Source organism: Hydra vulgaris, chromosome 08 (assembly GCF_038396675.1).
Source record: "Hydra vulgaris chromosome 08, alternate assembly HydraT2T_AEP".
NCBI lineage: Eukaryota > Metazoa > Cnidaria > Hydrozoa > Anthoathecata > Hydridae > Hydra > Hydra vulgaris.
Window position 1 is genome coordinate 37,615,976 of NC_088927.1, and position 15,101 is coordinate 37,631,076.

Consider the following 15,101-nt stretch of genomic DNA (forward strand, 5'->3'; position numbering starts at 1 on the left):
TTTTGTTTTAAATAAAAATTCAAAACTAATTATTCATTATAAATATTCACATTTTTTCTTCAACGAGTCGTCATTACGTTAACGAAGTCATCATTAACGAGCAGCGTCGTCATCACGGGCGGACTAAAGTAAATCATGAAAATTATAATAGTTGATTTAACGACATTGTTTATAGTTTAAATAACAAAAGAAAAAAAAAATATAAAGTTTTCTTTATTCAGTGGATCTAGAGCGTCTAGGAAGGAAAGACGGCAGGGGAAGGCGATCTTTTGATTCGACGGATCCAAACTATCTTGCAAAGTATGGGGCAATTTTCAGGTTAATAGTTTGTGAGCAGGTAATCCCACCAATCATAAAATTTTTATCCCCTATGGATCCGCCCTTGTCACCAACCCTTTAAGATCTCTTAAAGGAATGAAGGCCCTGTCTTAAAAAACATTTATTGTACAGTATTTCGTTTTCTCTTTGAAGAGATCATGTTTATTTTTATTTTTTTACATTTAATCACTTATTAATGAACTAACCATGGCAACTAGTACTAATTTTATGAACACAAATTTTAATTGAACTTTAATTGAAAATTTTTTTTATCGAACTTATGAACTTAATTTTATGAACACAAAGTTTTATGCAAAGTAGTTTTATGCAGAGTTTATAATTGCTTTGAGTAAGTTAAATTCGTTTTTAACTTAAAAATACTTATATACTAAAATAAATCTGACTAGAAAAAACTCTTACCTTAACTTGTATTTGATGTTGAAGCACAACAGTTCGCAAAATAAGAGCCTAAAAACATTTTTTTAATTATAAATTAAATAAAAAAAAACTTATATTTTGTCTTAGTGATGTTTCAGGAGGAAATTATCAATCGATATCAATTGTTGTTCAGCTTAATATTTTTTTAATTGAAAACACAAGGTTATCAGTGATTGTTAAGTTTTCATTTAAAAAAACACGTACAATTTTTTCACTCTGTATTGAGCAAAATTTATAAATAGAAAAAATTTGTGGCAACTGCTTTATAACTTTTTTTAACATTACTAGTGTGAAAAAGAGGTTTTAACCAGTGTGAAAAAGAAGTTTACGATTTTAAAAATTCAACTATGCATTTAACAAAATCATCGCATGCAAAAAAAATAATTTTATAAAAGTATCAAAAAAAAACTACCTTTTATGAATACTTTTATAAAATTAATAAAAATAATAAAAACTACAAGACAAAGTTCCTTTAAACACTTTTAAGTATCAAAAACAATTTAAATCTGCTACTTTGGTACTTACTTTAGTACGTTTTTCATATTCTTTTCCGCATAAAATTACTTTATCATATGTTGAACGGCGATGGTCAACATCTCGAGCATACAGTATCTAAACCACAACCTAACTATAGGTTTTACAACAAAATACAAAATAAATAAACAATATAAAATCATCCGATGCAACACAACACCTCCAACATGCCACCATCATTACAAACGTTTCAGAAAACAAAAAAAGATACCTTTTTACTAGAGTCAATTCTAGCCATAATTTGACTATCAAGGATGAGCTGAGTTAGTTCATCTTCTAATGATTCAACGGAAGTATTAAATGATGCCGCCATTTTATGAAGATCAGCAACAACATATGGGTTAAAATACTATTAAAAAAATTTTAATTGTAATTTAATAATTATTAATTGCAATTTAATTACTTAATTCCTAATGAAGATAAAGCAATATAGAAAACAGATAATAAACATAAAAATTGATAATTCTTGCCTGAACTAAAGCTCGATTACGAATTTGTGTATAGAGTTTATTAACATGTTGATAAAGATATATATCCAACATTAAATTGTCCTATATAAAAACAAAATTGCCTTATATAATAACAAAATTGCCCTATATAATAACAAAATTGTCCTATATAATAATAAAATTGCCCTATATAATAACAAAATTGTCCTATATAATAACAAAATAGCACTATATAATAAATTATTGATGAAAATGTTGATGTTTATCATTGTGATTTTTACCATAGTTATTTTTATTAGAAGCATTTTAATAGACATTAATTTATTAGGCAATATTATTTTTTTTATAGCTGTAATATGACAGAGAGTTACACAGGGGATAAATTTTGACCAAGGGATACATATGAAATTTTAATTAAAATAAAAAAAACTAAAAATAATTAAAATATACATTTTAACCATTATAGAAAATGCTGAAAAAACTAGCAAAGTTACAAAATAATAAAACCCACCATAGAAATACTTTGAAGTCATTGTAACCCACCATAGAAATACCTCGAAGTTATTAAAATAAATATATTTCCAAAAAGTAACAATTTTGCAATTTGTTGTATTTTTTAATAGAGTTTTATCTTTTTTTTTTATACATCTTCGCTTCCAACAAGGCTGCAAGCAGCCACTAATTAAAGTTGGAAGTTACTGAACGAGAAAAGATAAAGATTGTAGAGCAAGATAACGATTGACGGACGACTTAAAAGATTGCACATTATATGAATCAGGAAAGCAAGATGAAGGAAGCGAATTCCAAAGAACTGATGTTCGAGGAAAAAAACTAGACGAATAAGCGTTTTTGGAGCACTTAGGAAGAGTCACAAAAAAAGGATGACACTTAATTGAATGACGAGTAACACAAGAATGAATTCTAGTAGATGGCACAAGAGACGCTAGCTCTTCAGAGCAGTGCTCATTATAGTATTTGTAGAAAAGAGAAAGAGAAGCAACATTACGACGATGTGATAATGGTTGGAGGTTGGCTGCAAGAGCAGGTCCAACTATGTTTACAATGCGTTTTTGCACCTTGTCTAAAAGAGAAAGGGCATCATTAGAAGATCTGCCCCAGATAAGGCAACAATATTCCATACAAGGCGGGATTTGAGATTTATAGAGATAGAGAATAGAATCTGAAGTAAAAAAGTGACGAGCTCGATAAAGAGATGCAACCTTAGCAGATGCTAATTTTGCAACAGATTTGATATATGGTTTCCAAGAAAGATTGGAAGTAAGAGTTAATCCTATAGGATGAAGAGTAGGTGACTCATCGAGTACATCACCGTTCATAAATATAGGAAGATCTAAATTATTGCGATAACGATTGGCTGAAAAAAATTGAGTTTTATCTGAATTAAAGTTCACCAGCCACTGTGAGCCCCATGCTGTAGCAGAAGTAAGATCCTTTTCAAGCTCAAATGCCCCCTCCAAGCAATCAGAGGATGTTGGTTTTTTATCACGACAAGAATAAATGGTAGTGTCATCAGCAAACAATGCCACCTTAGATGTGAGAATATCTGCAAGATCATTAATGTAAATTAAAAAGAGTATAGGGCCAAGGATAGAACCTTGAGGAACCCCTGAAGTTACAGAATAAGAAGAAGAGTGTTGTCCATCGAGGACAACTTTTATGCTATGATTGGAAAGGAAGGATTCGATGATCTTAAAGATGTTGCCGGATACACCATAAGAAGAAAGCTTATGGAGAAGACCAGCATGCCAAACTTTATCAAAAGCTTTTGAAATGTCGAGAGCGATGGCCTTAACCTCTCCACCTTTATCTAATGCACGATAAAACCTGTCAGTTATTACTGTTAACAAATCAGCTGTAGAACGAGAAGATCGAAATCCATATGGTCAGAAAGTAAGTGATTAGATGGTCAGAAAGTAAGTGATTAGATTCAAGATGAGAAATTAAGTGTTTGTTAATTAAAGATTCAAAAACCTTGCTTATGATAGGAAGAAGACTTATGGGACGGTAGTTAGACGAATCAGATCGCTCTCCAGAATTTTTGAAGATAGAGATAACAGATGCCGCTTTCCAGCAGGCTGGAAAGCAAGACTCTGATAAGCACTTGTTGAATAGTTTTGAGAGTATAGACGACAGCTCCGGAGAACACTTCTGCAAGACAATAACAGGTATGTTGTCCGGGCCACAAGCTGTAGAAGAGTCTAGGCAGGAAATCACTGTAGATACAGATGCTGGAGTGATGTGAATGTCAAGCAATGGATCAACCTGTTTGTTGGCAATATCAGGTAGAACGCAACTAGTGGAATCAAGAGATGATATTGATGAAAAGTTTTTAGCAAACAATTCAGCTTTGTCTTTAGGTGAGGTGACAAAGTCTGAACCATACAAGAGAGGTGGAATTATAGATTTGCCCTTATTATTGATATTATTAAAGATTCTCCAGAAGTCACGAGAGCCTAATTTTTGAGATGAGATACGAGATTTCATGACCTGAGAATAGCGGGATTTGGCATTAGACAAAACCTTTTTACAATTGTTTCTAGCTACTGCTATTATTACTGTTATTACTATAAACAGACGTCTGTTTTCTGGAGAATTGTTTTGCTGATAAATATGGAAGTAACGGTTTCGATTGGCAATCGCAGCAGCACAGTGTGAGGAAAACCATGGAGGAGAGTGAGGCTTGACCTGGAATCGTCGAGAGGGAATAAAAGATTCCATGCCAGCCTGAATCTACGAAGTTATGTAAGAAGCACATTTGTCGACAGGAAGACGAAAGATTTCTACCCAAGGGCCATCACAAAGAAAATCACGGAAAGAATCCCAGTCAGCTTACCTGTAGTTGTAAGAGGTTCGATAATAGGGGTATTCAGGTGATGAAGAAGAATGAGATATTAGTTTTAAAGAGATCAAACTGTGATCAGAAGCACCTAAGGGTGAATGTGGAGAAACTGAGCACTGACTAGGATCAGAAACAAGACATAAGTCGAGTAGAGAAGGTAAATGATTAGGGTTGTCAGGAAAGCGAGTTGGAAAGTTGACTACTTGAGTTAGGGATTGAGAAAGGCAAAAGTTGTGGGCTTTAATGCCTGCAGAGTCACTGACACTAGAGCCAAGCCATTCAGAGTGGTGAGCATTAAAGTCACCGACAACAACTATATTAGCTGATGGATAAAGAGAGAGGGCTTGGTCAATATGATCAGAAATAACGTCAAAAAAGAGTGCAGTCTTGAGATGAAGGAGAGCAATATAGAACAAAGAGAAAGGCAATAGAGTGAAGTGGTGCTAAACGAAAGCACATGAAAGAATAGTCTGTGGATTCAAACCTAGTTTCACGACAAATGGGTGAATTCTTACGAATGTAAATGCCGAGGCCAAGCATGTGACTATCGGAGTCTTTACAAATTAGAGGAAGATAACCATCAACACTAAGATTACAAGACGAGACAGCTGAACTCAAATTAGTCTCACAAAGAGCAAGTAGGTCTGGTGAACTTTGCAAGAGATAAGACTCAACAGAAGAAAAGTTACTTCGAAGACCTGCCTAGGAGGCCTTCTACAAGACAGTAGCCGGGTTCATTTAACATCTGCCCAAGATGAGTATTTTTATCGAGACACCATCTCTAGCCTTTACTCAACCAAGAACAGGGGGTGTTTTAAATCGGAGTTGGCATCTCCTAGCCTTTGCCTAAAAAGGTGTATCCTACAAAGCAGCAGGACATGAAGCAGATTGTATTGGGTTACATGTTACCAGTAGCAGGATAACCTGATCTGACTGTATCTAACAGCATTTATCACGTTGGCAGTGTGGTTGAGTATTTTGTAGTTTTCTATAATAATAATTTTTATTATTTTATATTATCATTTACATTTTAGTTTATTATTTTTTGTTTATTACCTTATTTTATTTTATATATTTATCTTATATCTTATATATTTAGTTTATCAGTTTTTGTTTAAAACCTTATTTTATTTTATATATTTATCTTAGTATCTTATTATCTTATATATTTTTTATTTTATTTTAATTTTGCTATATTATTTGGTATTGAATTCACTACTCTCACTATCCATATTATTTCTTCAAAAATATTAGTGAGCTTCAAGACTTTGTATTACGCCTTGATGAATGGGGTGAAAGACAGATTTGGTGTTAGGGGGAATAAATATCAGTTGATGTTGCTTAGCCCTTCAATGTGTGAGTGGGCAGAAGAGTTATCCACCAAGAGTGCTTCTCTACCCATTCTGTAAAAAGGTCTCTCGTCATCCAACTTTTTAGCTGATTTTTATTTGTGCATAGAAGTTGTTTAATGTGCTCAAAACATCTGGATATTTAGATTTTCCAATAAAAAACATAGGTAATTTTTCTCCTGTTGCACTCTCTGCTGCCATGCCTGTTAGTCTGAGTTTACTATATTTTCCCCTGTAACATTTTCTTGTGATAAATCGTAAATTTTTTTTGGTAGGCACTGGTAAAATAGTCCAAACTCATCGGCATTGAAAATGTTTTTTGTAATTGAAAGCAATGTAGGAAGTGTAGTTGAAGCAATCATGATCATTCATCATGGGGACACTTTTGTCTGAAACTATTTTAAAGCTGATGCTGTTCCTAAAAATAGGAAAAGAAAAATTGAATTTTAATTGCACGTTTGAAAAATTAAATAAATCAAATATAAACAGATACATGTTTATCTGTTTATATTTAAATTGAACAAGATTTAACAAAACTTAAATGAACTTTCTTTCTAATTATGAGACCAACAACCAGATGCTTTAAAATCCAACTCTCTTAATGCTTCTGCAAATTTTAGTGCCTTTTCTTTCAGTATGGTGCCATCAATTGGCACTTGTTGACTTCTTTTTGCAACGAACCAAGTGAATATGGCCTTGTTCAAATTTTTGAAATTATCACTACAAAGTTTCTTCCATTCAGACTTTGTGCCACTTTTTCATGAGGATAATAAATTGTTTTTATTTTTAACCCAGATTGATAATGTGTTCACCATACATAATGTGGACACCATACTTTTGGGCAACCTCTTTATTAGACACCCCTTTCTCCAGGTCTTTTAATGCCTCACATTTTTCTATTATAGATTTGTTTGTGAGTTTTTGTTTAACAAGTGGCATGTTATTGCATTTGACAAAAACAATAAACTAATTGTTCGAGATACCAAAAAGTTCGAGATATTAAGGTTTGAGATATTGAGAGGAATATAGCCTAAACAAGTGCATTGTGTCTATGGGCAGCAGAAAAACTTTGAAATATCAAGAGTTGACTGTAATATTTGAAAATATTTTCAACAAATTGGCTACTATTAGCATGTTAGATAATAATATTATATATACTGCTATTATTATGGTATTTAAGAAATACACATACACACATACATACATACATACATACATACATATATACATACAAACATACATACATACATACACATACAGGCATACACATATTCATGTATATACACGCCCATATACATACATACACATATATACATAATGTTAAGGTAAATGAATGATAAATTACTGAACTTATACTATGAACTATGTGAAAAATTATTCCAAAAAGAAGAATCAATTTAAAAACTAAAGGAACGCTTGGGTGACCAATAAAATTATTTTAACTTAAAACATCACTGTGGAAACAAAACTTAAATTAAACATCAAAGTTTATATACATCAGAACAACCAGAACAAGAAATTAAGCTTATGATGCAATACTGAATGCACCAATGACATACTGAATGATAATGTCTCACCTAATGCATCAATAAACTTCTTATGTTTCTAATACCAGAAGTTAGACATCACTTATTATGTCATACTGAATTAGGATAGGTTTCAGTACACACACACACACACACACACAAGCAGATATATATATATATATATATATATATATATATATATATATATATATATATATATATATATATATATATATATATAATATATATATATATTGTATAAAAGATTTGTTAAATACCCTCATTTTGTCTAATAGGTCAAGGCATGTTGCATATTTAGAAGAATAAAATTTGAGCAGTACTTCACGCAATTGTGGTTGAAGCTCTAAAAATTGCTTGAAGGAGCTAAAAAATAAAAAACATTTTATATTAAAACAAAATAATAAACAACAATCATTAATATTTAACAACTTTTAATTGTTTTGATTTTAATTAATGTAATGATATATTTTCATTTAAATAATTTCAGTTTGTAACAAAGTAAAAAAGATGACTTCTAATTACATGTTTTATTTCAAAACACTAAAAATAAATTGTTTATAGAAAAACTACTTTTGTTTAGCTTATAACAAACTTTATTATTAAATTTACTTTATAAATAAGTGAAACTTTATTATTAAAATTACTGTATAAATACATGTAAATACAAATTTTATTTAAGGAATAAAAATAAAAAAAATAAAATAAACATAGATAAAATATTGCCGTATATTTTACATACTTTACAACGCAGCTCATAAGATCACAAGTATAAGTATGAGGTCATAAGTAAGAATCATGATTACTTAAAAATTTAGGTTACTAAGAAAGAACCAATATTTTTTAAAAATTTGTATTTTCATTTACAACTAATGTTTAAACATATATAATATAGCAATGGTATCTAATGTTTTTTAGATACATAAAAAATAAGATTTAAAATCTTTATAACCTGCTAGACAAAACTCTTTTATGTAACTCTTCCCTATCAAATGTAGCTAAAGCACACAAACCACCATAAATTGCTACATCTTGTGCACTTATAATCTAAGAAGTTTTATTTTCAAATAGTAAAAAAAATTTTTTTATTGAAATAGCAACAACATAAACTTCTTTTAAAACAATTATTTAAAGTATTAAAATGTTTTAAACCAACTATCATATTTTAAATAAATGTGTATATAATTTAAAAACATAAATTTTCAATCAGTGGTTTTGTGATAAAAGTAAAATTTTTTCTTCATCTCTTTCCACTTCACTTTCCACTTCATACTTTCTAATTTTTGTTATGAAAAATACAATGACACAACAAACAGAAATGTATATACATAATCAGGAAATATACTATGACATATGTATTTTTGTTTATCTGTTTTGTTATTCAACTGACTTGTTAACAGAAATCTTAAATTTAAGAAGAGATTCTTATGAAAGAAATCTTAAATCTTTATTATGACATTTGACAAACTTTAATTACCTTCTTTCAAAGAATTTTATATAATTATACTCTAACTATATTTAAAGCCATCAATTATTTTATATCTTTGAAAAAACACATTTAATCTTTTATCTTATCGTGACAAACAAAATTTTATATTCATCTTTAATTATTCTAAATCAACACCTATTAACAATAAGATTATATAATCCTCTTTTTTATTGTAACTTACTTGTAACTTTAATTATTCTAAACTACTATTGTAAACTATAAAAGTCTGGAAAACATGAAGATGGGAGTTTGGGAGAGAGTTATAAAGCATTGATGTGCAAGGAATAAATAATAAATAAAATGAATAATAGTTTTCAGAGCATGAAGGGGCAGATTTAATAAAAAATAAAACTTCACTAAATTTTAAATCAGGCTAGAATAAGTTTTGACGGAACAAGAGCTCATTTGAGCAGCAACCAAAACTTGTAGAAAAGAGAAATAATATACCTTTGAAAAATGAAATGAAAAACCTTTTGAAATAAGTAAAAAATTAATAATTCAAAATAAGGCTTAAGCTAAGCAGCACAAAATAATGTAAAATAAAATAATGTAAAATGTAATAAATGTTAAAATTAAGTGTTAAAATTTAAATTCTGATATTATATTGATATATTAATAAACAAAAAAAAAATAATAAAAAAATAAAAAATAAATTTAAAACAAAAATGCAAAAGTTCAAAAATTAAAGATCAGATAAATGTAAAAAAAACAAAGCAAAACAGAAAAAAATCCAAGATCTTAATAAGAGATTCTTATAAAGATCTAGTGTCAGTGATTCTGCAGGCATTAATGCCCACAACTTTTGCCTTTCTCAATTCCTAACTCAAAAAGTCATTTTTCCAACTCACTTAACTCCAGACAACCCGAATCATTTACCTCCCTACTCAACTTGTCTTGTTTCTGATCCTAGTCAGTGCTCAGTTTCTCTACATTCACCCTTAGGTGCTTCTGATCACGGTTTGATCTCTCTAAAACTAAATCTCATTTTTCTTCATTATCTGAGTCCCCCTATCATCATACCTCTTACAACTACCTTAAAGCTGACTGGGATTCTTCCCATGATTTTCTTTGTGATGGCCCTCGGGTATAAATCATTCGTCTTCCTGTCAACAAATATGCTTCTTACATAGCTTCGTGGATTCAGGCTGGCATGGAATCTTTTATTCCCTCTTGACGATTCTCACCTCCATGGTTTTCCTCACATTGTGCTGCAGTTTGTGTATTTAAAGTGATTTCCTGCTTAGATTCTTCTACAGCTTCTGGCCCGCACAACATAACTGATATTGTCTTGCAGATGTGTTCTCCGGAGCTGTTGTCTATACTTTCAAAACTATTCAACAAGTGCTTAACAGAGTCTTGATTTCCAGCCTGCTGGAAAGCTGCATCTGTTATCCCTAATTTCATAAATTCTGGAAAGTGATCTGATTTATCTAACTACTGTCCCATTAGTCTTCTTTCTATCATAAGCAAGGTTTTTGAATCTTTAATTAACAAACACTTAATCTCTTATCTTAAATCTAATAACTTACTTTTTGATCATCAATATGAATTTCGATCTTCTCATTCTACAGCTGATTTGCAAACAGTAATGACCGATAGGTTTTATCGTGCATTAGATAAAGGTGGAGAGGTTAAGGCCATCACTCTTGACATTTCTAAAGCTTTTGATAAAGTTTGGCATGCTGGTCTTCTCCATAAGCTTTCTTCTTACGGTGTATCTGGTAACATCTTTAAGATTATTGAATCCTTCCTTTCCCATTGTAGTATAAAAGTTGTCCTCGATGGACAACACTATTCTTCTTATTCTGTAACTTCAGGGGTTCCTCAAGGTTCTATCCTTGGCCCTATACTCTTTTTAATTTACATTAATGATCTTGGAGATTTTCTCATATCTAAGATGGCATTGTTTGCTGATGATACTACCATTTATTCTTGTCGTGATAAGAAGCTAACACTCTCTGATTGTTTGGAGGGGGTATTTGAGCTTAAAAAGGATCTTACTTCTGCTACAGCATGGGGCTCACAGTGGCTGGTGAACTTCAATTCAGATAAAACACAACTTTTTTCAGCCAATCGTTATCGCAATAATTTAGACCTTCCTATATTTATGAATGGTAGTGTAGTCAATGAGTCATCTGCCCTTTATCTTCTATGATTAACTCTTACTTCCAATCTTTCTTGGAAACCATATACCAAATCTGTTGCAAAATTAGCATAAGCTAAGGTTGCATCTCTTTATCGAACTCGATACTTACTCCAGATTCTATTCTCTATCTCTATAAATCTCAAATCCCGCCTTGTATGGAATATTGTTGCCATATCTGGGGCGGATCTTCTAATGATGCCCTTTCTCTTTTAGACAAAGTGTAAAAACGTATTGTAAATATAGTTGGGCCTACTTTTACAGCCAACCTCCAACCATTATCACATCGTCATAATGTTGCTTCTCTTTCTCTTTTTTACAAATACTACAATGGGCACTGCTCTAAAGAGCTAGCGTCTCTCGTGCCATCTACTAAAATTCATTCTCTTGTTACTCAACATTCAATTAAGTTTCATCATTTTTCTGTGACTATTCCTAAGTGCTGCAAAAAACTAGTTTTTTTTCTCGAACATCAGTTCTTTGGAATTTGCTTCCTTCATCTTGCTTTCCTGATTCATATAAATTGCAATCTTTTAAGTCGCCCGTCAACCGTTATCTTGCTCTACAATCTTTATCTTTTTTCTTCCAGTAACTTCCAACTTTAATTAGTGGTTGCTTGCAGCCTTGTTGGAAGTGAAGATGTTTAAAAAAAAAAAAAAGATTGAGAAATAAAATAATTTAATGAGCTTTAGTTTCAGCAGGGTAAGTGGTGTTAGAGCCATGTCATTCAGCATGGCAGAAAGCTGATAATGGCAATATTGGCAGAGAGATAAAGAGAAAGGGTGACCCTTTTTTTCATCAAAAGAGAAAAATTATAAAGAGAAGAGTAGCTAAATGGAAACACAAAAAGGAATGGTATATATAGGATTCAAACCAGATTTCACGACAAACAGATGAGTTGATATATAATTGATATATAAAAATAGGCATGTAACTATTGTTACATGCTTATTTTTATATATCAATTATATAGCTGTTACTTTTTAGAGTCATTGTGAATCTAAAAAGTAACAGCTGAATTCAAATTATTCTTATAAAAAAACTGATGAATTTTGAAAGTAGTAGATTTCAATGGATTTTTGGCATAATGTGAGCAAGTATAATATGAGATTTGAAGATGAAAAAAAGAAAGATGTTTGTCATTGATATGATGTTCATAAATTAAATTGAACAATTTCTGAAATTCAACTGCTGTCCCCTTATTGTTCCAATGTTTTGTTCCAATGTATGCACTGTTCTATCATAACTAGACCAAACATTCAAACTTTTGTTTTGATTTGTATTTTACATTTGATTGAATTTTTTTTTGGTGAGAAAGAACCTGCTTGATAGCAATTTTTGATGCACAGTGTCACTTGTAGTGTTTTTGATGCACAGTGTTACTTGTAGTGTTTTTGATGCACAGTGCTATTTGTAGTGTTTTCGATGCACAGCGTTACTTGTAGTACTTTTTATGCACAGTGTCATTTGTAGTGTTTTAAGTATCTTTAAACTTTCTGGAATTTATGTTTTTAAAGTCAATTTTCTACAACTTTTTTTTTCTACAATTTTCTACAACTGATGCCGACTCAATTTTTAAATTTTTGTTGTTGATTCTTGTTGCTGCTTCTTGTCCACTTTTGCTTGTTAACCTCTTTTTCACGATTGTAATGTACTAAATAATTGATCATGAAACAAACTTTAAGCTTGGAAATGGTTTACAAAATCAGTTTATTCTTCTAGGTAGATGCTTTGTCAAACTTATTTTCCACACGTTCTTTGTTAAAATGTGTCATGTATATCTTGAAAAAATGAGATTTTAATTCAAGGTTCTAAATGTTTGTTTTATAAACATTTTGTTTTAAAACTCTCCAACCACCTGTTAAATATTTTAATAAATTATACTTATATCTACATGTCAATACTTTAAGGTTTAAATAAAATATATAAATAATTAAAATAAATTAAATTATTTAAACTGGCATGTTATTTTAAACACAAAAAGTTTACCTCAGAAAAATCTAAGTGGTCAAAAGATACACCCAGAAAAGAGCATGCAGCACTTTTATATTGTTTCTGAGAAAGTTCTGCAAGCCCTAAAAAACCAATAACACAACAATATCAGAGGAGAGATATTTTTACTACACAAATGTAATAAAATGTTTCTTGTAGGTTTTTTAATTATTAAACATCATATTGCAAAAAAGATGCAAAAACATTAAATACATTGAACAATTAACAATGAAGTTGATGCAGAAACATTAAATTTTATAATTTTCTTGAGACTTTTGAAAGATTATTATTTTCCAAAGATTATTTTTCAAAAAATTTTTTTAATTTTTCAATCTTCAAGAAACAATTATTTTTAAAAGTTTATTATTTTCTGGAAATTATTTTCATATAAAAAAAACAAAAAAGGATTACACTAATGATAAAAGACTAAAAAAAAAAAAATTAAATAAAAACTTTTAATTCATATTATTGAATCATAATTATTATTCATCATTATAACAGTTCATATTTCAAAAATATGAAAATTTACTTTATTGATAAAAAAATATTGCAAAAAATGTATATACCTAAAGCTACTTTAAGTTTTGCAATTACAACAGCATTCGCTTTTTTTTGTTTTTCCTATTTGATTATCAAAATTTTTATTCAAGCAATAATCAATTAAAATATACAATCTTAATAAAAATTAAAAAACTTACTATGTTTGCATTAGTAGCAGTAGGACACTCAAATAACTCAGGTATGGCTTCTGCTTTTCTCACAAAAGTTTGAACATGTGCCCAGTTTTGCATCAGAATACTAACCTTCAGTGTGTATATATATATATATATATATATATATATATGCATATATATATGTATATTATATATATATATGTATATTATATATATATATATAAAATTTACATATATATATATATATATATATATATATATATATATATATATATATGCATATATATATATGTATATTATATATATATATATATATATATATATAAAATTTACATATATATATATATATATATATATATATATATATATATATGCATATATATATGTATATTATATATATATATATAAAATTTACATATATATATATATATATGTATATATATATATATATATATATATATATATATATATATATATATATATATATATATATATATATATACATATATATATATATATATATGCATATATACAATATACTTATATATTCATAAATACACACAAAATATACTTAAATATTCAACTTTATATATTTAAAGCAAATTTAATAAATAAAAACTAGCAATTATTATTGCAGTTTCAGTTTTTTAGTTTTGATAATTTTTTTAAACAGAGGTCTACAATTGTTTGTAGATATTTTAATACCATTGTTACAGTTGAGAAGTATAATATAATTGAATTCAAGTGAATCTCTCACTTTACGTACTTCTTTGATTTAACTGCAAGTTTTTTTTTGTTCATTTTTTTAGAACTCTCATTTTTATTTCTCTAATGTATATCCCCCACACACATTTCTCTAATGTATATACCCCCCCCCCACATTTCTCTAATGTATATACCCCCCCCTCTCCACATTTCTCTAATGTATATACCCCCACAAAAGCATTCGAGTTTGTAGACACCAGGGTTAAAATTATTTTGATGTTGCTTTAAGTTCTTTTCAAAGTTTTGGTCCTAATCCTGAGAGCCATATGAGTTTAACTGTATAATTATTTGTTTCTATATTATTTTCATTTATATTGAAAAACTGTTTTTTTCTGAATATAGTTTTTTAACTAATTTTTTTATTGTAAAAAAGAAGTTAAAGAAACGTATTTTGTAAATATTGTGAAAAAAATTCTTCAAAATGAGATGTTTAGTTTAGGTTGTTTTTATATTTGTTTGAAAACTTATTTCATGTTTTAAATGGTTAATATTTTATTTTTTTAAATTTCATGACTAATAATTTTTTTAAATTTCATTTCATTCAGA

The 15,101-nt window shown here is 29.2% G+C and overlaps 1 protein-coding gene across 3 annotated transcripts in view; it reads right to left on the minus strand.

Moving 5' to 3' along the window:
* The window catches only part of LOC100204640 (COP9 signalosome complex subunit 1), a 58,892-nt gene continuing 43,791 nt past the window's right edge, over positions 1-15,101 (minus strand). For 2 of the 3 annotated variants that reach the window (XM_065803628.1, XM_065803630.1), the window contains 10 exons: positions 13,815-13,919; positions 13,683-13,737; positions 13,114-13,199; positions 8,445-8,539; positions 7,753-7,858; positions 1,761-1,841; positions 1,502-1,639; positions 1,282-1,368; positions 739-786; positions 1-123 (listed from right to left, as the gene is read on the minus strand). In XM_065803628.1, the coding sequence (XP_065659700.1) occupies positions 94-123; positions 739-786; positions 1,282-1,368; positions 1,502-1,639; positions 1,761-1,841; positions 7,753-7,858; positions 8,445-8,539; positions 13,114-13,199; positions 13,683-13,737; positions 13,815-13,919 (831 nt within the window). In that variant the 3' untranslated portion in view covers positions 1-93. Of the gene's footprint in view, positions 124-738; positions 787-1,281; positions 1,369-1,497; positions 1,640-1,760; positions 1,842-7,752; positions 7,859-8,444; positions 8,540-13,113; positions 13,200-13,682; positions 13,738-13,814; positions 13,920-15,101 lie in introns of all 3 variants that reach the window. The other variant, XM_065803629.1, reaches the window with a different exon arrangement.